At 32.6% G+C, this 24,219-nt stretch overlaps 1 protein-coding gene across 4 annotated transcripts; it reads left to right on the plus strand.

The window, feature by feature from the left end:
• LOC117100269 (centrosomal protein of 104 kDa-like) lies at nt 1–18,759 on the plus strand. Of its 4 annotated transcripts, none has more exons than XM_033239890.1 (20): nt 2–139; nt 2,452–2,676; nt 3,512–3,593; nt 4,264–4,402; nt 5,136–5,272; nt 5,612–5,721; nt 6,013–6,068; nt 6,293–6,448; nt 7,537–7,560; nt 9,061–9,218; nt 9,601–9,727; nt 10,364–10,531; nt 10,754–10,888; nt 11,883–12,073; nt 12,444–12,681; nt 12,865–12,963; nt 13,355–13,606; nt 14,241–14,379; nt 14,874–15,011; nt 15,403–18,759. In XM_033239890.1, the coding sequence occupies exons 2-20, from the start codon at nt 2,472–2,474 to the stop codon at nt 15,498–15,500; spliced, it is 2,652 nt and encodes an 883-aa protein (XP_033095781.1). In that variant the 5' UTR covers nt 2–139; nt 2,452–2,471; the 3' UTR covers nt 15,501–18,759. The 4 variants fall into 4 exon arrangements, with proteins under 4 accessions (XP_033095811.1, XP_033095781.1, XP_033095791.1 ...); XM_033239900.1 differs by having other exon boundaries at nt 14–52; XM_033239910.1 differs by lacking the exon at nt 2–139 and adding an exon at nt 243–396.
• Nucleotides 18,760–24,219: the final 5,460 nt, after the last annotated feature.

Here is a 24,219-nt window from a genome sequence, read left to right on the forward strand (position 1 = left end):
CATTAATAAATTCAACGAAGTGTAAGTAATGGCGGAGTGGGTCGTCGCTAAGGTAAACGATAGGATTGTTGTGTTTGGAATTAAACAATCTAGTAATTCGATACAAACTTTAGAATAATTACATTAAAACTGATGACCTGTAAGTAGACTTCAATTTCTTTAATAAATTCTAACTTGTTTTCTGATGCATGGGTGTTTTGTTTTGACAATTTTTTTTATCAAGACAGGGAAGTAAAGAAAGACGGTTGAGAAAGGAGGTACGGTTTGACGAGAGCGCTTGAGCCTTGGAGGAGGAGAATAGCGCCTACTCCTAGCCCCCGTCATACCCCTACACAGGGTACTAGGCCTACTACTAGTACTAGGCCTAGTTACAGGCCTAACAACTACGACTACGAGGTACTACTAAACTAGGGCACTAGGCCTAGTCCTGGCTAGGCTAGGCCAAGAAGGTTAGCTTTTATTACCATCCACTAGCATAGGGTATAGGCCTAGGCCTAATTATGAAAAGTTGTTTTTTCATAAGGTTTGATTGATTTAGGCCTAGCCTAGGGCCAGGCTAGGCCTTAATAAAATAGGCTGGGCTAGGTAGGCCCTATGATTAATAATTTATAAAAAATATTTTTAATGCAATACAGTGACTATTGATACACCAGTCTTAAAATTAAATGAAACTTATTAGGCCCTAGGCCTAGGGTGCAGGTCAACACAGCCACAAGTCAACTCGGTCACAGTCAACTTGGCCACAAGTCAACTTGGCCACAAATCAACTCGGCCACAAAAAGTTCAGCTACAGCCAACTCGGCCACAAGTCAACTCGGCCACAAGTTATTTAATGTAAATCTCAGTTTTGCATCCTTTTTCTTCAATATATTATGATTGAAATAAAGTACACGGTATATTTTATTAAAACAGGACCACCACACTACCAAAAGAGATTTGAATGCTATTGCCTATGAATTAAAAAGAGTTATTTATTAATGTTCGTCTTCTGTTTACTCACAACATTCTACTTCAACAATAATATTAAACAACAATAACGACAATAAATTTAATTAGTAATATTTACTTTAATAATACTACAATAATAAATTAAAGATAATGTTTATTTTTATAATAATAGTAATACTAATTAGTAATAATAATAATAATAATAATGATACTTATAATACTAGGCCTACTTAGTAATAATAGGGTAATAATAACAATAATAAAGGTGACAACAACAACAATAATATTAATGATAGTAATAATAATAATATGAGAAACATACCAATAAAACACCAATAACAATAACTTTTTAAATTACTATTATTAAAATAATAATACTAAGACTAATAAATAATAATAATAATAATAATAAAAAATCGAAAATTATTTATTATTCATATGGTACTGTAATAATAATAATAATAATATCAGCAAAAATTTGAACAATATATAATGTTAATGCTAAGATTAATAATTAATATTAAAACTAACGGTAATACCGTAATAACAACAATAATATTAACAACAATGAAAACAATAATAACAGCAATAATAATAACAATAAATATAGTAATATTTAAAGAATTTTAGTATTTTATACTTGATGATTTACTCCTTCTAGTACCAGTAAATGACTTGTGGCTGAGTTGACTGTAGCCAAACTTTTTGTGGCCGAGTTGACTCCGAGTTGGATCGAATTCTAGCCCTAGGCTGAGCTAGCCTAGTAGGGCCAGGCCTAGGTTATGGTTATGCCAAGAAGTAAGAAGGCCAATACAGACAACGTCATACGAGACAGGCCTAGCCTAGGCCTAGTTGGAGGAAGCTAGGCCTAGTTGCCCAGACTGTAGCCTAGGGCCTCAAACTACAACCACAAGTAGGGCCACTTGTAAGGCCTGTGCGGGCCGGGGCCTATCGTCTGCGCAAAATTTTGGTCTGGGGCCTAGGCTAGGCCTAAAAACCTTTAACGCTAAAACGGTTTCGCATCCAGCCATGAAAACGATTACCAAATTATTTAAAACTTACAATTATTCAACACTAACATGTGTTTTGATGCTTTGACCTTCATATAAGCCTCTTATTATTCCATAATTATGGTTTCTGATTAAGAATTAATTAACCAATATTTAGGACGGTATATCAATAGTAACACCCTTTTGGGCATTTCAGAAAATAAGGGCCGATTTCTGTGCAGATTTTGCCAAAAATTAGGCTTTGACTTAATCTTATTATATTATACAAATTACAATTATTATACAATAAATCTTGTTGGGCTGTGCCATACAACACTGTCCGAGTTGGTGTTCAGTAATTCATTTTAGAACTGGTGTAGCAATAGCCACTGCCCATTTTTTATAACAAAATTATGTATTCTAGGGCCAGGTTCCTTACTGTGATTTTCTGCTTTAATTTATACTTTTATGAGTGTAAATCTATTATTAATTTTTTGTGCAATTTCATTCATAGAATAATATTAATTGAAAAAGATGCCTCACAAGCTAGCTTTTCATGTGCTACACACATCCAGCATTGAGACAGGGTTCAGTCTGAAAGAATTGGAAGTGCACAGCCCACTGGTGAAGGGCTGGCAATCAAGCCGCTTCTGCACCTACCCCCAAGAAATCATCCTACGCTTACCAAACAAGGTTCAGGTTGTTAAGCTTCAAATACTAGCTCATCAGTTTTTAATACGTAAGTATATATGAGTGTTGTGCTTGTTTCTTGTTAATTATTGACAATGCTCATTCTACTGTACTAGCCTCCACCCTTTGATATTACTGCTAAAGCTACGTTCGGAGTCCGGATAAAAAAATCGTGAAAAATGGGTTCAGTAGTAAAGAATTTCTACTATTTTTAATCCGGACTCCGGATCCGGACTGATGGATCTGAGAACCATTTGTATCATGAAATCGTACATTTTTTTTTCTTGGACCAATCAGCAACAAGCTTGGTTGGTTCGAACCAATAGAATGCATACGTACTAACCTGAACAACCGTGTTCCATGCGCGATGTGAACGCAGAGTTAAAAAAAATGTAGCAACTCACGATTTTTTGTCCGGGCTTGATGTGAACATAGCTTAGATCGTACCAAATTCTCTAACTTGAACATTTGTGAGATATCTATATTCCTGACTTAGTCTAATAAATGGAATTAGAATTAACAAGTTTTGATTGGCTGTTAAAATTTGGGAACTGTACATTATAATATTACTATTTTTAATTTCATACCCTTTATATTTATATAAATCATTATTGTTTTATAATTTTAAAATTAATAACATTGATATTCATAACACTCTACAGTTCTTTCTCCATCTTAATTTCAATAATATCATGGTTTATGTTATGTCATTTTTTTATATTTTATACCATTGTTTTGTAATAAATGATTGTAACACATAATCATGTTGATATTTAAAACACTTTACACTTCTTTACATGTGGTGTAGGGTTAGATATATTCAATAAATCAACTATCTCATCACTATTATTTTTATTAATGGCATTTTCTGTATTTACTTCTAGCAACTAAAATTGAGTTTTATGTAGGAGATATCCCAACTCATCGCCTCGAGTCTTTACATGGAGCAAGGTATAAGCGTTTAGGGTAAGTTTTTCAATTTATTTATTTTAACAATGAAAAGATAATTTTACAAAGAAAAAAAAATAATATTCAAACACACACTCTGTACAAAAGTTATTCATTATTGAAATAACTTGTATCTCACTTTTTTTGGCTCTATTGTTTTACTAGCCTGAGTGAGTGTTGTAGTACGTATGCGTTTCTTCATAATTAATTATATTTTCACTGTTAATGAACATAAATTGATAAATTGTAAGCATAGACAGTTACCATGGAAACACTGCTCATTCTGAATTTTATTACCTCTGTACACCTTATTGTACCGTACTGAAATCGTGTTTATGGTCAGCTTGAGAATTATTACTAGCGTTTGAAGGAATTGAATTAATGAGACTAAAGCTTCACTTTGAACCAAATTCTATGCATGTTTACAGTATACTCGGAAAATGATTTTGTAATTGTGCCACGCCAACGTGGAATTGCCCAATAATAATAACATAAAAAAGTCTATCACTATTTTAATATTAGTTTAATAGCAGTAAATAATGATGATAACGATGCTAAAAATATACAAATTTAAGCAAAAATATTGATTATAATAATAAAATTTCCAAAAAAAATTATGGTTTTCACACTATTCTTTATTCTTGTTTTATTATTATATTAAATTTTTTTTTCTTACTTTTTTCTGTAGATATGTGACCATGTCGGACAATGAGAAGACAGGGTTCAAAGCCCGAGAGTTGAAATCCGTGCACGTGAATGCGATTGGTCAGTACCTGAAGATCGTCATTCACAAAAACTTTGTCAACAAATACAATCTATACAATCAGGTAGGTACTAGGTCCTAGATGATTTTTTTAAAATCATGGATAAGTGATTTGGTATACCTGAGTGTTTAAGACACTAATCTTCCAATCCTGGTATTCTGGTATTAAATCTTGTAAACACCTATGGTGTAGACAAACAGGATTTGTTCTCATTATACTAAAAACAACTTGGCATTTCTTGTCATATATTTTGAACTAAAACTTCAACTAGTTGCAACTTAATCTTCAGTTTACCTTAACAAACACTACAATATATGAAGATGAAGATCTAAACTAGAATAAATCATGACCTAGCAATGTCTCAAATTAACCAATCACAAGAGACCATTTTAATAGCCTGTGAAATTTTAGAAATTCAGTAAACATGGATAAGTATCAAGATTCTGTCTGTCAAACATACCTCTCCACACTAGGGGTGGGCATCAAAATGAGTTGGAGGACCAATGATTTTTTTTGTTTTAATACTGCAGGCCGCACTTTGCCCACCTGTACACTAGACCATCAATCACGTAATTTAATTCCCTCTAGAACCATATTAGTTTACATATTATAACACTGGAGATTTTGAACAGTTTATAACAGATACTGAGCTTCCTTGAGGATATGCAGCTGAGTGTTGTACTTGCTTCAATATTTTCCAATAAAGAGAGGACTGACAATGGCATTTGTAAATTGTAGTATACCATAATTTTAAATTAAAGTAATTTCAATGTTGTTTAATGCTGCATTACTTAAGGTTGGAATTGTTGCAGTTAATGTGATTGGGGAGGAGTTAGGAGAAGATGGTCGTCCCAAGAATTCAGATGCTCAGTTAATGGGCGGTAAAGAAGATGGTGATGGTGTCGACCCCTTGGTGCTTGGGGCATTCACCAGGTAAGTGCTGATGCTGATGTCAATCAATCAATCTCCGTTTACTGTGTACTTTATTGGCTCGTTGTTGGGTCACCAGGAAAGTGCCGTTATTGTGTGTGTTATCATTTGTAGGTTTACATAATATTTTTCATATTTGTGTAAATATCTGTCAGGTTTTTTACTACATTTTGTCTATATATTTGATAAATCAGATATATTTCCACATCTTCTTTTCATTTGGATGTTTGTCAGATATTTTACTGCATTACACATTTCATAGTATAAAAGTCTGCCAGACTTTTTAATCACATCTTCACGATAATAGATATAGGCTTTTACTGCATCTTCTCTTTATTTCAGACCTGATTACATTTCCCCATTAGATGACCTTGCCTTTGACATGTATCAGGACCAAGAGGTCGCCCAGATAATAAGAAAACTTGACATCCGCAAGAATGAGGCTGTGATACGTAAGCTAAAATGCACATGTTTTCAGTGTTTGTTATCAGTATATTGTCAGGATTCATTACTAGAGCCCATTCCCTATCCACAACTTGTCTTAATTGTGTATGCATTACCATTTAAAGTGAACCTACATTGTAGTTTGCCTGGATAGAGAATTAAAAAATGGCTCCCTTTTCATATAGAGGTCTAAGTACACATTATATAAAATCTATTTACAGTGGGATATACAGTATTGATAATGTGTCGATTAATTTAATTATTATTATGTACTGTTAATGTTATTCTTGTATTTTTAGAAGAGAAATACGACATTGCTAAACGACTTAAGCAAGCTATAGCAGATTTACAGAAGGTAATTAACAAATTTTGTTGTCCTGATGGTGTAAATGTTTGTACACCTTGCTAGAATTTTGCCCATGTGGATGTTTCGTTTGGATATAACAACTGGGTTACCTTGTATGTACTTTGATACTTTCTTTAGATTTTAAAAGGATGAGAATAAATTCTGATCATGTTGAATAAAACCCATAGAGAAATGAAGAAAAATCCTTAAGATTATTATTATTACTTTCTCAGGTTGGGGAACGACTTGGTCGGTTTGAGGTCGAGAAACGCCGTGCAATAGAAACTGAGGATTATGACTTGGCCAAGATAAAGAAAGCTGCGATGGAGGATTATCGATTGGAAATCTATAAACAACTCGCTGTCCATGACTTATTGGAGTTCTCAAAGGTATTATGAGCTCCTGTTTTCACACATACTTTCACACAGACTTTCTGACCATCAGATACCACAGTTCAATATTGTTCTAAATAAATAAAAACATTTAATTTTAGTTGTACTGATGTGTAACTCCTTTTAGACAAACCCTTGCATTCCATCCATCAAATTTTGTAAAACCTTATATTTATCTCTTATTTTAATTATCCTTTGTGCTTTACTTTTGCTTTTTTGATGGACCTTGTTTTGATTCACTATAAATAGTACAGTTTCATTATTTAGGTTTAAAAAGCATTCATTTCACTCTTGCTCTAGATGATCCATAAATGCTTTTAGGATGGGCACATATTAGAAGAAGGGTATTAATTTGACAGTGGGTGCTTATTATATATTGAAAATTTAGCAAGAAAACTTATTTATTTTACCCATCAATCATTTGCTAATTTCAGCGTTCATGGTATTGGTAGGCCTACTCTTTCATTACCTAATAATAATAATAATAATAATAAAAATAATAATAATAATAATACAGTAGTAGTCTTACTAGCTTTATAGGGAATCATGCCAACAAGTCCTCTAGGCCTGTCACACTATGCTGGTCAGTGGATCAAATACTGCTGCTTGTATAATAATGAAAATACATTATAAAATATAATTAAAAATATAAATTATATAATACACAGTAAAAATATATATATATATATATATATATATATATATATATATAAAATAAGAAGTCAAACAAAGTTCTGTATCTGTCTCAAAAATAAAATATTTATTGTACTAGTATATATATATATATATATATAGTTGATAGAAATGTCAGTTTGAATACATTGTAAAATATTAATAAATGTAAATGAATTATAAATTATATAATAAAAATGTTCATAATATTGATAGAAATATTATCAATGTGAATACATTATAAAATATATAATATAAATTAATTCTAAATTATATAATAATAATTTATATTGTTATTTATATTGTTGATAGACACATCATTGTCCTTTTTTTTATGTTTGATACATCCAACCATTTTCCCATTCACTATCATTGTAGCTTTCACTTTTACATGGGATTTCTTTATCTTCCAGCAATTAATATGGCCTCCAAGATATGTAAGTCGTGGGCATGATTTTTTCCCAGCATGCACTTGTATTTATTCACACATCTCAAAATGTATTAATAATTTGCTTACCATGGTTGAAAGCTAACAAAATAAGCATCAAAATTTCAAATATTTTGCTGTTTTTTCACCCACGCATGATGCACACAATCGTCTCCCTGCCCTAAATAACTAGTTTTACTGCCGACCATCATTCACCACATATATTTGTGTTGATACAATGGTAAGCACAGGGCTAAATCTCATTTATGAGGTATCAGAGTTAATAATTAAAGACAGGAGAATTTTGAATGATCAGAGAAGTATTTTGAACTCATCTTTGGTTTAAAAAAAACTTGTTATTGTTAATGGTAAATAAGTATACATTAGTTTAGAACTGTTAATTATAAATTTTATATTGATTCTGTTTGGCATCTTGACATGCAAACTAACTTTTACCATTGGGAGTAATGGCTGTTTCTTGTTTTTCTAATCTTTGGTTTTCAATTTTGTCAGGCATTTTTTTTAAATATATTAGTTTCTTTCTTAACCAAGTATTTTAATAGGGTTTATATTTAACAAGTTTTAACTATAGCATAAGTATTTAATAATAGCATACATTCTATTAACTGTCCAAGTAAATGTAAATTTGATTTAATATATTTGTTTCTTTCTTAACCAAGTATTTTAAAAGGGTTTATTATTTAACATGTTTTAACTATAGCATAAGTATTTAATAATAGCATACATTTTATTAACTGTCCAAGTAAATTTGATTTGTGCAAACATAATTACTTAAACAGTATTTTGTATTCCATTTCTGAAGAATTCAATCATATGTAGTGTTGAAATGCTGCAGTAACCTCACAACCATTTCCTGAAAGCATTTCTCTATCCTCCGTACAATATAAGGCTGTGCCATCACCCCAACCAGAAACTTTCACCTACCCCCTCATTCTAACCACTATCCTGCTACATTTTTTACATCCATGTACATATCCCCTGTCCTAATGCGGTGCATATCCCAGCCACCTACATCCAAATGTCATTATGCAAAACATTTTCTTCTCACCCGCCTTCCCCCATATCTCCATCCTTGTAGACATCACTACAACCTATTGTAATACAAAATGACTATATACCCAAGGAACATATGCTTTAACAAAAACTTTTTCTTATTAAGTAAACCATTTAGAAGAAATTAAAAGGATATTCAGCTCAAGGTTTTAGAATGGCACCCTAAGTACTAATCGTAAAATTAAAAATGACAGTTGGTTAGGGAGGGGGACAGCACTTTCTTGTTATTTATGATAATTGTGCACTTTGAGAAATGCGTATGTCATTACGCCACTGATTTCTGCTGTTCATATTTGCACTCTATAAATATATGCTGATTGGTTGAATCTTATTCAAAGAAAAAAATAAATAGTAATATACAGATATTACACTAAGTATTAAAGAAGATTTTAAATTAATTTAAATCACAAATTGTGAACTGTTTTTAATTTTCCAGCCTGGTTCACAGACATTGGACCCGATTCCTATAGGCCAAGCTTCTGATACCGAGAAGGGAGATTTATCAAGAAAACCACCAGTTGCCAAAGTAATGGCATCAACATCTCAGCCAAAGAACAATCTAAATGAGGAACGTCCACTCAGGGGTGTCAAAAAGTAAGACTATATTGTTGCCAATCTCACTGTATTCATATTTCTTTCTGATTCAACCATTAGCAGTAAAATATAGTATTATATTCTACACTTTTATAATACCAGTATAAATATTTAAAAATCCATAAATCCTCCTCATTTTCTCAAGCCTTGGTATAAATGCATTGCATACAAAGCTTGTGTAGTTTTTATCTGTGAGAAAATAATATTCATACTTTACAATGAATGCAACATAGTTCAGCAGCTCAACTGACGTTAGACACTGTGTGCGCACTGAGAGATCATCCGTTCAATTTTATTGCTGCTAACCTTGTGTTTTCATCTGCTGAAATACAATTCTTAACCTCCAATAATATTTGTTTTCATTATATTGTTTCCATGGTAGACAACCACAACATGATGTCAATCAGGAAAATCATCAGGACGAAGACCAACCATCTGGAAATGATCGACTGTCAGATAAGAATGCCAGAGAAGCTGCACCAGCTATTGATGCCTTTGGACTAGATTTAGTAAATAATTATTTTTACTATTATAATAATTGTAAAATGTAGCCACATTTTGATTGTAATTTTGATAATTAAAAATTGACAATTTGCATCATCATTATATTTGTTATCTTTATCATCATCATCATCATCATCATCATAATTATTATTAATATCATCTATATTATCACCATCATTATCATCATCATTGATATATCATTTTTTTTATTTTATAATAGTTTGGGCACACAAAACGTTTCAAAACATTACATTAAAAAGCAAACATTGAAAAAAAAGTGAAAAAAAAAGAAAAGACTAGCTGCCATAGCCCAGGAGAGACCAAATAGCGCTTCCTAATAGTAAAGGCCTTCCTAAATCATCATTACTATCATCATCATTATCTTCAACATAATAATCATTGCTGTCATCATCATTGTTACCATCATCAATGACAATACTACCTCTATTATTATTGTTATCAGTGCATCATCATCCTCATCATCATCATCATATCGTTATTACATATATCATCATCATTATCACCATCATTATCATTATCATTTCTCTTACCATCATTTGAACATCTTGATCACTTCCGTTTTTTACATTCTATTTCACATGATGAAGTGTAAAGTCAACCATAATTTTGTCTTAATTCAGGTCACAAAACTTTACTCAAAGACCTGGTCTTATCGAGAAGAAGCATTGCTGATGGTGAAGAGTAAACTAGAGGATGTTGAAGAGGGAACGGACAAGGAGGAGCTCAGGCCCCTCTTGAGGGCGGCTACATTTGTGGTATCCAAAGGTCTGAGGGACAAAGTATTTGGAGTGAGTAAATAAATCATCCGTTGCTGATTGATGATTTCTATACTAAATTAAGATTCACTTAAGGATTAGTGCCCTTACAGTAGTTACATACTTTTCTATATACAGTATTACCCTTGTTATATTTCTTGTATATCATGTTCCGATGGGAAGAAGAGAACCCTCCTCTCACCACCTTCCAACTTAATATTAAAACAATAATAGAAGTTTTTATACCATTATCAGATATTCAACACTGCAACTGGTGTTTTACACTACATCCTGGATGTCTGGGTTGTAAGGCATAAATTAGGAAAGGTTGACACAGCTACTGTTGTTGACAAGTCGTTACCAGAGCTGTTAAATAGAACAGCCGACACAGTGAGTATTGCCAAATTTAATTTCTTTTTGGGATTTGAAAGTAAAGCACCTTTTAACCACAAAACTATACTGTCACCATACAGTAGGTGTAGCTTGGCGTAACGTTTATGTTTAGCATTTACCAGTACAGTAGTATGTTTAGCAATTTACCGAAGTGCAGTAGCATTTCCCAAGTACGAACCTCCCATTTACGAACTCTTGATTGTACGAACCCAATTTGCAGCGATGAGGTTATTACAAACGATCATTTTTAACTACAAAAACACTTTATAAAAACTAAGAAAGAAAACATTAAACCAATAAAATGACATAATACCAAGTTTTTAAGCAAGAAATATCAATCGTTTTCAGCTGAGATATGGGCACATAGAAACAGTTTTTAGATTATCACTCTTTTTTTAAAAAAATAGTGATGAGGGTGGGCGTTTTTTTTTTTTTTTTTTTTAATCAGAACAATAGAATATTGCTTTTTTTTATTCATGAGGGAGGAACTGTTTTTATTTGGCAAGAATATTGTAAATATTGTATAAAAACTGGTTTGATTTTATTGTTTTTTAAAGAAAATGTATTTCCAGCCACAAAATTGCATCATTTTTTAAGCTGTTAAAATAAATATTGCGGCAAAAAATGTTTTTATTTTTATTCCCGCATCAATATTTCCCAAATTTTTTATGCAGGCGGAAGTGATAATGTAACAAATTTTTCTGTTTGCCTTATACTACATTTGAGCTGTGCATTCTTGTTGAGGCACTCTCTACAGTAAATCTCACTTTTTGTTGTGCTATTCGCATGGATTCGTGATCTTTATGAAGAGAATAATTACACTCTTTTTGGCCATTATGGTCATGTTTTTATTCGGAAATCACTTCAAATGAATACTTCAGCTTGGGAAGGCTTTCACCCAGCAATGAGCAGACAATGGCTGAAATGCTGATGATAATTTATAAAAAAAAGAAGACCTTTTGTATTTTATATCTTTGATATTTAACCCCAGAATGCAAGACTAAAAAACTTCAGCCAGGACTTTATACTTGAGATGGCAGGTTACAAGGAAGTACGCATCCTTCACAATGTCCCTCAACATTGCTTGGTTCCATTCAAGACATCAATTCAGGCCAGAAGTGCCGTAACCAGAGTTGACATCGTTCAGCGACTCTTAGCACTTCTAGGGATTGAAAAGAATAGGTGAGTATGTAGTCATTTATATCTCTGAGAGGTTTTAGAGAATTACATTTAAGAATTAACAATTTAAACTCAAACTAAATTTAGTGTGTATACTTTTAGTGATAATGTAGATAGTTTCTCTCTAAGCTGATAAGAAAGTCTTAGCAACACCTAATACCAAAACTTCCACCACATGGAATCATCCTTGCAAAATACATCCAGACAACTATACTAAACAATTTAACAAATCTGTCTATACTCTAAAAGTGCTGTCATAATATATATGTCACAAGTCTATATACTGTAGTGTAGTGTTCAAATTATTATTGTTAATAGGTGTTATTAATATTATGTAAGGTCACATCAGTGTATTTTTCATTTGTTTAACTAGTGGGATGTCTGTAGATAATGTGATGACATTTGCGCTAAGAGCTCTTGAACATACAGCTGGTGAAGTCCGTGAAGCTGCCATCAAATTGATCACAGACCTCTACCAGATGAAAGGAGCAGAGATCAAAGAGCTCCTGCCATCAGAAGATGATCCAACAATTATTAAGAACCCACTCTATGCTAAACTCTTTGATGCCCTTGACAAGATCGATGGCAAGCCAACCCGTAGTGAAAGAAAGGTGAGCATGTAAAAACACTACGAATTACGCACCCTCTCTTTTTATTACATTTAAAAATTTCCATTTATAGGGAACTACTGTACCTCAATGTATCACGTATGACACCACTCCGTTTAATTCTGAGAGCAGAGCTAGCCGTCACTTTTGTTTCAAGATAGTAATTTTTAAATTTTGCCTCCCTAGGCCGAGGCTAAGAAGGAAAGAGAAGAACAGGCTAGGAAGAAGCAAGCAGAGATTGATGCTTTACAGCAACAACTAGCTGACCTGAGAGCAGTTGCAAAGGTAGGTCTAGCTAAAGTTTTGCATACAAACTATAAGTAATTATATTTTAATAATTTATTTTCTCAATGATCAAGCTTTTGTTATTGAGCAAGTCAGGCAGAGCCTAATAAGCATTTTAATAGGTCGTTACTATTACCCCACATTGTAAGAACAGATATTTTGACACACTCCACTGATATCATTGTGTAAACTGCAATCTATCAAAATGTGGTGAACATACTGTACAGTGTACATGCTAATTTGTTATTATAGTACAGTATGACATTCCTATAGTGCTCATTATAAATGTTTGATTATTGTTAATGTTATCATGAAGCTCTGGCTATAATATTGTCTTATTGCATCTTTTATTCTACAATTGGAAACCTAATACAACATATTTATCTATTAGGCCCAGGGCAGTAAAAAACAACCAGAGAAGCATCCCCCAACAGATGATGAGGAGGATGATGATCAACCAAACGATAATCATCTCACCAAGAGAACCAAAGCAGCAAGTGTTGCAGATGGGTCCGAGTTTGGCGACCCAGATAAACAGTGTGTATTCTGCCTGGAGAGAAATGAAGATTTCGATAAGGAAGGCTTGGACTTGCACTACTGGAAGTACTGCCCTATGTTGAAACGATGTCAGCATTGTAAACAGGTACAATATTATAGATGAAGATGACATTGATAATGAAGAAGCTGATGATGTTGACATTGATTTTGATGATGATGATATTCTGATATTGATGATAGTGACAGTGATGGGAATAAGGATTTCATTTTATTTCTTTAGGCACGAGCGCCAAGGATATGTCAATAAGTGAATATAATCACTGTCCTACGTGGCATATCCATTTTACAACAGGGGACTTAATGGACCAGTACACCAGGGTAACCCTCTACTCTTCTCGAATGATGTACAGGGTTCTTTAAAGTGCACACGAGCCAAATGTGTACACTGGGCCTACGGTTTAAAGTCCCTATCCGAGAAGACTTGTTTCACCACCGGAACCATTGGCGAGTGAGCCGTTTGAACCAGCACCAATATTAGAGCTGAAGGTTACGGTGCCCCTGACTTAACCGCTCGGCCAATTAACCCGCCTGTATGATGACAGTGAGGATAATGATAGTATAACGATGATAATTATGTTGAGGAGGAAGTGGAGAATGGTGATGATAATGATAAATAATTATGATAAAAATGATTGAGGTAGGATCATTAAACTCCCTGTTTCACCTGCATGTGAGCAAACTTATAATTAATTCTTTATTCTTATAACTTATTTTTATAGGTGGTGGAGGTGTCTGTACTTGTTGATCACTTGTTAACTGAATGCGATAGTCGAACAGAATTTGCCAAATGTCCACGATGTAAAGAGGCTCACAAGAAAGATGAGATAGACAAACATGTTACTGAAAAGCTCTGCACATGTAAGAACTACATTAGGGCACATAAATATCATACTTCTCTCTATGAGACAGTATTTGATCAGACATTGTCTGTGATGATGTAGGACTGATTGATATTTAGTTAGATCAAGTTGACACAAAGTTTGAACAAACTGTGTTAAGTCTGACAGACAGAAATGAGATAGTATAATATCTGTCTTACAGATAGTCCCCAATCTTGTCTTGTGTTGATAAATTTGAGCCACCTTAAATTATATAAAATCTTAATATTATTTCAAGAAATGCAATGCCATAATGAATGTTTATGCAGTAATCAGTAGGCTATTTAAAAAAAACATATATTGTCTCTAGAAAAATCTTCTTTGGAGTGTTTTTTATGTATACTTACTGGATAAACCTACTACTACTACTGTTCTTTAATTAGAACATCCCAACAAAAATAAAAGATTACAACCACATTCATTTATCTAGTTCTCTCTGTCCATTAATTAACATGGTTGTTTTTTTTTTTTAAGTGGCTAAATCTAACATGGCACGCTGCCCTCTATGTCACAAAAACATTGCACAGGGTGAGGAGAGTTGGCGAAATCATTTGATGAAGAAAGGGAATTGTATAGCTAATCATCGTAATGTTGCACCCAAGCAAGAAAATGGTACAGTATTCAATATCATGCAGTATGAAATATTTGAAAAATTTTTTATTATTATATTATTAATGTAATATTCATTTTTACTTTTAAATTCATTTCGATATTCATGTCATTGTTATTATTATTAATATTATTATTATTATTATTATTATTATTATTATTATTATATATTATTATTATTATTATTATTATTATTATTATTATTATTATTATTATTGTTATTATTAGGCCTATCAGTTTTTAATTTCAACCATAATTAATAAAGGTGAATTTTCTTGTGATGATGTGTGACCCTTAAAATAAGAAACCATAAATATGCCCTCTATGGGTCAACCATTATTATTATAAAAGAATCACAGATATTAGTATATGTTTTACTTCGTTTGTTAATTAGGCAAAGCTGGAAATAGGAAGCCTGCACCAAAACAAAACAAGACAAAAGCAGGAAAGAAAGCACCACAAGCAAAAGCTCGAACTCCAAGGGGAAAGTGAGGTGGCACCTCTACAGTGGTGTACAATATTGTGGAACTATCAGGAGCACATTTGTGCCCTTGAAGGAACATACGTGTGCTCTTGTTATATTTATTAGGTCAAAACATACAGGTAGAAGGAATAGGTTTCCTACATGCACCTAAACATCTTTTAAAAGAGGAATATTTTAAATGTGTCTTTGATCATAATATATAATAGCAATTATGTATATCTTAAAAGTAGATATTTGTACATGTACTTAAAAAAGGGACCAACTTATTCCCTTTAAAAAAAAAAATCAGTTTTGAGCATATTCTACTTTTAACTATGTATTGTATGTATCTATGCCTTTGTAACATTGAATTTATCTCTACCTCTTTTGAATTGGGTATATTTTTACCTAATGGCTATTAGAGACATACTTGCTTTATGGCTTTCAATATTGCATACGTTTTGGAATAGAATTTTTATTTATAGTATATTTTATTTATAGCCTATTTGTACCAATATGCTACTTTAAAAGGGCATATTTGTTTTAAAAAAGCCAAATTAATGCATATTACGCCCCTTGAAAGAGACAATAATATTTGTGAAATACTCCTTAAAAAGCCCTTATTTGTACCTACTCCCCCCAAAAAAGTTACATTTATTTTTAACATCTCATTAAATTTTTAGAATGCATCAAAATTTGTACTTATATAATGTATACATTTTTTTACATATGTAATATTGGTAGTACAGTACTCTATCAAATAAACCGTCCTAAAATACTCTTCAAATATATTTCATTGTTTTCATAAAACATTTCTTATCTTTTTTAAGTTGTAAATTTTGTCTAATACTGTACAGTAGGTAAAAAAAATAATACTTTATAGTCATAAAATCAAATACAAGAGCTAAAATGAAATTGCAGTGAATATATAATTCATAGGAGAGAACACACTTATTAATATCATCCTGTAAATGCAATAGAACTTGCAGCAGTGGTTCATCCAAGAAAGTGAACAAAATTGTGAATGATAATTTTAGATGTACAGGTGTTGTTTAAAAATATACTGAAACTTCTTTAATTGTTAAACTAATTACTCCATACCGTAAAACCTTGAATTGAAGCTCAATGGGCTTAATCTCGAGAAGAAGCCCATCTCGAATTGAACCCACCCTCTTTAGTTTGCAAAATTAGACTCAAAAAGAAGCAAGCCATCTCGAAAAGAAACCCCTTTCAAGATAGCATACACTTCTGTTCGAAATAGTACAATAACTGTACATGAATTTCAAAAAACAAAATAAATTAAAAACAAGCTTGGTTTATACAGTAGTTTAGGTGATTTAATGCCAGTTAATACACTCCGTGATACAGATTGATCTTACAGTGGCCTTATTTAATGTTTTATAGTACAAATTCCCAAAATTTACAGCATTCATTTTGAAAAGAAGCCCCCTCTTTACTTTGTAGCCTCGAAAAGAAGCCAATCCTTAATTCGAGGTTTACGGTATGGTAACTAGCAAATATAGCCTGGCCCCTCAGCAGTGGCATATATAGGAATATTTACACAGTGTGCAAGGGTTAAGTCAGAGAGTGTGAAGGTTAAGTGATGTAGCTGGGGAAATGAGGTGATTGTGAACTTGACTGTTGTGAGGGAAAGAAACTTTTACCAGGAAGAGATATGCTACTGCACCTGGGAACTAAAGCGGGCACACTGAAGTGCTAAACCAATGTACAGTTGGTGTGAATGAAGCACTAATATAATAATAATATTTATTCGGAAATCGCTTTTGAAACAGCGGCACCCATCATTTTGATTGTGTATCCAAACACAAATATAAACAACATCAAAAGGCATAGGCCTAGACGTAGTACAATGTAAAGAAAAGGAACCATGTACTGTATTCTTTAATATGCACATGGACTAGGTATAGCATACAGGACTAACATCTTAAACATCAGTTCAGAATAGTTACAACTAGACCAACAGCTGTACATTTTGTTGTCTTTATATTGCTGTTTATATTATCTCAATGTATGTAATGACCTCTTATATCATACAAGAAATAATGTTACTGTTTCGTTGCATAGGAAAAAATATTTTAATTTAATTGTCTGTAGCTTAAGTGTATTTATCCGTCCATTCTCTCAGAGATAGTCATATTTTTACGTACAGTACATGCATTCCAAGTTGACAAAAGTTCTACTAATAAAAAGTATGGTAGTTATTTAAATGTAGATCAGGGAACAGTAATTTCACTGTTCCCTGATGCAGATACAATTATTTCATCTGGGTATCTGGTCAGATATCATTAGCTGTTGAGTGTAGTTGTCACTGCAGCCACTGCATGATTGTAAAATGCAGCTAGCTATCTGACATCATTATCCTAGCAGGACACTTGTGGACTGGGGTCCTGTCTGCTGAGTTGTAAGAGTCGCCGTAAACAGCTGATGATATCAGGCTTTCATTCAGAAGTTACATCCTTAAAATGTTACAAAAACTGCTTTAGTTGAAAAAAATAACCTTTTCCTAAGTTCTGTCAAATATTATGTGACTCAATATTTTGTGATTTGCCCATATATGGGAATGACATCTTCATGCTCATATATAAGCAATTCATAATTGATAATGTGACTTAGAGTTACTGTACTTAATGTTACATGGCCAGTCTTGAGTTAAAAAACTAAAAATAAAATTCAATACAGGTTGATTTGTCTGTTTTTCGATTGTATTGTAAGTTTCTAGAAAATATTTTTTTTGTTAACAAGCATAAATAAAAATGCTCCTATATCTTCATGTAGAATAATCCTTGCTGTACTGGTGAACTTTGCAGAATGTCAACCAACTGACAATTTAAATGAGGGCGTGCCATTTAATAGGAAGGCCGAATAAACGCGCATGTCCCACGTTCTGTGACAGTGCTTAGCAAAATTGTCAGTTGTACTTTTGTTGCTGAATCAATTCAAAATTTTATTTTTTAATCATCAATATTATAATGCACACACAATGTTAGGACTTCTGTAATGTTTAAAAATAATGAATTGAATACATATGATCAAATAATTTAAAAATTTACATTCTTTGAATATGATTGAAAATTTGATGATCACCTCGGTAACAAATTTCATGGTACTGTATTATAAACTATAACTACACGTAATATAATTATTTTAAATAATCAAACCAAATGAATGATAAGTACAACCCTAGTGATTATAGATAATAAAATACTTGTGTTTGATTAAATTGAACATTTAGAAGATGGGAGAGTAAAAAAGAACAGTTTTTGAAAAGTGTGTTATCTAGTCTTTTAGCTGTATACTTGCTGTATACTTGTCGGATTTTTGTGTTCCCTTCGGTATTTGAAAGGCAATTCTTTTCTGATTGCTTTAATATTGTTTCAATTGTATTGCTTGAAAAAAGTCACCGTTATTTTTCACATTTCGATTGGTGCTATGCTGACCACTGCATTTTTACCTCTTTTTAGCGACTTCGTTGGATTTTGCCATTTGGCTGTTCACCAATCAAATATCTTGTTCCCCCCAGTAAAATGAAACCTGAATATTCATAGATTCTAATCATAAAATATATTCCCGTTGGATGAAAAAATTCAATAACACATTCAATAATGTGTAGGCATTATGCCCGCGAAAATGCTTTGGTATAGCCTTCCGCCCATTGTTAATTATCTGCGTTGTTCATGGAGTTATAATTTCTCGAAATAACTCCATGTACTGCTGTTGTACTTTTTGTCTTAAATTGGCCAATTTCCTTTAGGTATTTCATTTTCACCTTCTACATAATCATTAAGTAATATGTTGTCAACATTTACTGAGTGTTATTGTTCGATATAATGTAAATTTAAAGGCACACATGGATCTAAAACACACTGTTATAGGTTTCTCTGTCAGCGTGGTAAGAAGCAGGAACGTACCATTATTGAGCAGGTCTGGGATAGCCGGATTCAGACTGGCTAGAAAAAGTGCGTCGTAAAATATGAATGACCATTATATCCTAAATTGTAAAATTGTTAAATTAGAACAGTAATACTGTTAATGATAATATTTAAGACTCAAGCAAAGCATAAAAACCAAAGGTAGGCCTATTAATTATCCCTCATAAAATGAGCTAATGACAACACCACGGTTGAAAAAATGGCTCCTCTGCCGGGAAGTAGCACCATGCATACTTTACAAAAGAAAATGAATGTCCCTCACTTTAAAAGGGTGATAAATGTTTACATCTCCCTGGTAATATTATTGACATCATCATCATCATCAACATTTGATCACCATCTGATCATCATCATCATCATCATCATAACCACCACCATTATTATTATTATTGTTATTATTATTATTATTATTATTACTATTATTATTGCTGTTATTGTTATTTTGTTATTATTATTGTTATTATTATTATTATTATAATCATCACCCATCGCCATAAAGGAATGGCGCATTAGAATAATTAATTGATTTTTTTTTATACCAATCCAGGTGGCGTTTTACATATAAACATTACTCAATGGACTACGAAGGATACTTTATACAAAATTAAAGACAAATGTAAGTACAGTATTGAACATTTTGCATTGTTAATTCATAGTTAAATGCGAATTCTGTCATTATTCCATGGTTATTATTTTGACTACGTTTGTTAGGCAGCCGCATTGAAGGCATAGACAGTTTCCTGGACAGAAGTATGCACTGACATGCTGCATTTTATTCCAAAATACATTCCATTGGTGACTCGGTAAAACCAAAGATAATAGAAATACAACAACAAGATGGAGCACTCGCATAGCAAATATAAGGCGGAAATTGGTCCAGACGTACGCGGCGCCCTTCTCTTTATAACGCAAGCGCCCTTTTGTTGCTAAGTATATCCAGGGAGTCTAATAACAACTCCCTGGTATATCCACACGGTGCCCTTCTTTTTCCATTAATGGAGGAAAACGTTATCACTAATCAGAGTCCAGTCATACGATGTCCGTCATTTTATTGTTTTGATTTATTTAATGCCTACTTGTATCTTATGGATAATGGCAACAATTTCTACCTCTGCAAAAGGAGGTTATGTATTCACCGTTGCGTAACGCTGACATAAGTTTTTTTTTTAGATCCAGCCCCATTGTTTGTATTCCCACATTGCATTTCAGTGTAACGTTTTTTTTCTGTGTGTTTTGGTAAAACCACCAAAGACCTAAAACTGGCTAAAAAACGTTACCGTATTTACAGCATGGAAAAGGGCTTGTTAACTTTCGTTCGTTGTTTATATTATAGATTCGTATTCATTTTTTTTCATTGACAATATAAGCCTATGCAATTTATTACCAAGAGCCTATATTATTATCCGGTAGGCCCTACACAACTTTTAATCCTGAATCGAAATTGGTTATAGCTCTACAAAAATATTTTCTATATTATTTTTAAAGGACAGCAAAAGTGATCGGAGTAGGCCCAAATGACACCGTCTTTATGAATATTGATATTAATATCTTCATGTACTTCAATGATGTCTATCAAATAAGCTACTACTGTAGTGACGGATCCAAAAATTCGAAATAGAGGGGATCCAGGGGGACTTTCACATATGGATTTATGATTGTGTCACCTCAATGGTCCATGCTCTAGATGGCCGGAAACGATTTAAATATGAATTTTAAAAAATTTTTTCTCCATTTTCGAGTTAATTTTTGAATAATTTAGGCGGTGGCCGGTTGCACACTTCCCCTTTTCGAATATACAGAGCAGTGAGCATTTTATATAGGACTGTTAATAATAATAATAACAATAGTTCTAATTATAATAATAATAGGCATAATAATGATAATAGGCCTAATAATAACAATAACAATAATAATAATAATGATAATAATAATAATGATAATGATAATGATAATAATAATGATAATAATGATAAAGAAAATTTATAAAGTGCCGGTATCACTCATGGCGCCCCTCCAATAGAAAGTCGAAATGTGAAATACATTTACATTTACAATATTTGAAATACAGATGCATTTTTAAAACCAGACGTGAGCCGTACATGGCTGAGCGTCTCTCTCTCTTTCTATGTGGCCATGTGTGCACGGATATTTATTTATTTATTTATTTATTACCAATTCGACATATAGATGAATAATATGCAATGGATGAAATTACGGTACTTGGAAAGTGCCTAGAGCAAGACATGGGCAAGGCCCAACAACAAAGGTGGTCCACTGATCATATGATAATATGTAATTCATACATGAAATAAAAACAATACAAAAAAGCCTGAATTTGAAAATAATGTTAGCAAGAGGGCTCCCAGTTTTCAATAAAAGATAAGGCAGCAGACCATTTAACAGAAAATAGCGCTAGGAGTACCGTAAGTTTTTTCGACAATCTAGCTGTTTAATGAAAACCGATTTTTGAAAATCATGTAGTCCTAACAGTCCTTGCTTAGAGGGATCTATGGGATTTAAAAATAAGGATAAGCCACACTTGTAGGGGAATTAGAGGAGAAATACACGGATAACATTTCTTCTGACCTCCAAAGGGAATAAATTAAATATCCTCAGAATGTCCTTATAATACTCCGCATAAGTTGGTATGTTGGGGCCAGATTATATCTAACTAGAAATCGGCTTAAAATTGTCCATTTTTTTTTCTTTTGCTTAATTCATTTCTATCAATATTGCTTAGCTCTTGCTAAAAATTAAAAAATCGACTGTAGGCACCTGCCATCTAAGACAATTTTTAAGCTAAGATTTTGCTAAGATGGTTTGATAAATCAGCTTAAGATATTTGCTTTAGGGACATCTTTACTTTTTTGACTTAAGAAATTTGCTAAGCTGAGATAGATATCCCGGGTCTGGGCCCCGGTAGCACATGTTGCTGTAGACTAAACATTATTCTTAACTTAAAACGGAACTAGCCTTGCTCATGTTGTCCGGGTTACCATAACTTATAAACTAAAATCAACTCCCTTGTCTGACTCCACGACATTAATTTGCCGATCCAAACAATTATATTTTGATAGTCAATCCAATTTTGGTCAAAGCATGGGCGATCCTGTACCGTAAGATTTCTCCCCATGAACCTCACCACATGGATTTTATTCCGGGACCCTGAACAAGGCTCAGGAATTTACTTGTTTTAGACCCCGATCAGAATTGTTGGAACCCCTATCGACATTTTCCCATTTTTCCTGATTTTACGAACATTCTACTACAAAATCCTTAAATTGGCACTACCAGCCAATTTAAGAGTCTATGTATAATTAAGAATATAGCACTGGTACAATTTAACTGTCTGTTAATTGACAGGTAAACAATTTTGTCATTCATATATTTAATTGTAAGTTTGTAACTTACTTAAATATTATTCAGTTATGGAATTAATTGTTTATCTTTCAGCTCAAGACAGACAGTGTATATTTAAATTGGACCTCATTGGAAATGGGCTAGACTCCGGCCTAATGGGCGTTCGGTTCCTGATGCTCATTACGGTAATTTTTACTTTTCTTCATCTCAATCCATTTGTTATCTTGCTTATGCATGTTGAGCATCGAATAAATTCAATCAATCAATCAATCATAAAATATTATATCATGAAAAATGTTTGTATGAAGATTATATGTTATAATTATGTTTATTGTTTGAATATACTGTATTTATGAATCTATATACTGTATTCATTTCTATCGAATAGTACACTTTTTATAAATTGTATTTACCAATGACAATCGGAATGCTAACATAATTTGTTTGCGCTATTGCGATCCACTAGTCCTACCCAATGCCTGTATTTAATAACCTCACATCATTTCGTGGTATGATGATACTATAAATAATTAATATTTAATGCTGATAATGATAAGAATTGTGAAGTACTATATGCGGTAACTCAATACGATAATGTTCAGTTGGGGTGCTCCCCTGTGGGAGGGGGAGGGCAACCGACCTACCCCCCCCCCTAAATCTTTTGAAATAGTCAAAAATTGAGAAAAAAAGAAAATTACATTCAAATTTAAAATCTAAAAGTGTATTTTCTATCCATCTAGAGGTGCCATAATTGAAATTTTCTTACCTCAACCCCAACCCTGGTGGGGCTGAGGTGGTGGGAACCCTTCATCTGGCAAAGTCCCTCCCCGTGGGCCCCCTTTATTTCAAACCTACTGGCTCTGCCTCTGTTTTTATTTTTATATATTATGTTTTGATGATACTCCGTACGGTAATTCTTTCTTTGTTTCCTAATCTGTTCTCAATTAATCTTTATATTATGTTTTGATGATTCTCCGTTATAATTCTTTCTTTGTTTCTGATCTTTTCTCAATATTTTTCTATTTTAGTGATGTAGACAAAGAAGCCACAACCATCAGGAAAGAATGTCTGGACTCAATTGTCAAAGGGCAACCAGAACTTACCAGTTATTCATGATAGCCAAAAATGTTGTCACTCATCAAGCTTCCTGCAAATTCTGGATATAAAATTAATTAAAATATAGCGTAAATTTCCTTTTTCCTCTTCAATAATCTCAAAACTAATTATAGCAATAATTCGTAGTACGATATTTTTTGTAGGGTTTATGTTTATTAATATTGTATTATTACTGCTAATGTTTATTTATTAATTGAGAAAGTAACCCGTTTGTTGTAAAGAATATAGGCATGTAAGATAAAAAGATATAACACTTTGAGAATTAAAACCAGATTTATTGATTTTTGCCGGATGTACTTGATATAAGCCTACAGTATATAAA

This window comes from Anneissia japonica, unplaced genomic scaffold (assembly GCF_011630105.1).
Source record: "Anneissia japonica isolate Jap-2015-1 unplaced genomic scaffold, ASM1163010v1 scaffold4446_len648930_cov198, whole genome shotgun sequence".
Lineage (NCBI taxonomy): Eukaryota > Metazoa > Echinodermata > Crinoidea > Comatulida > Comatulidae > Anneissia > Anneissia japonica.

Bases quoted from the DNA above. Each gene is read 5' to 3' on its own strand.
- LOC117100269 (XM_033239890.1), top strand. From the start codon at position 2,472: ATGCCTCACAAGCTAGCTTTTCATGTGCTACACACATCCAGCATTGAG. The intron at 2,677-3,511 runs GTAAGTATATAT...ATTTACTTCTAG, and splicing joins AGCTCATCAGTTTTTAATAC to CAACTAAAATTGAGTTTTAT. The intron at 14,380-14,873 runs GTAAGAACTACA...TTTTTTTTTAAG, and splicing joins TACTGAAAAGCTCTGCACAT to TGGCTAAATCTAACATGGCA.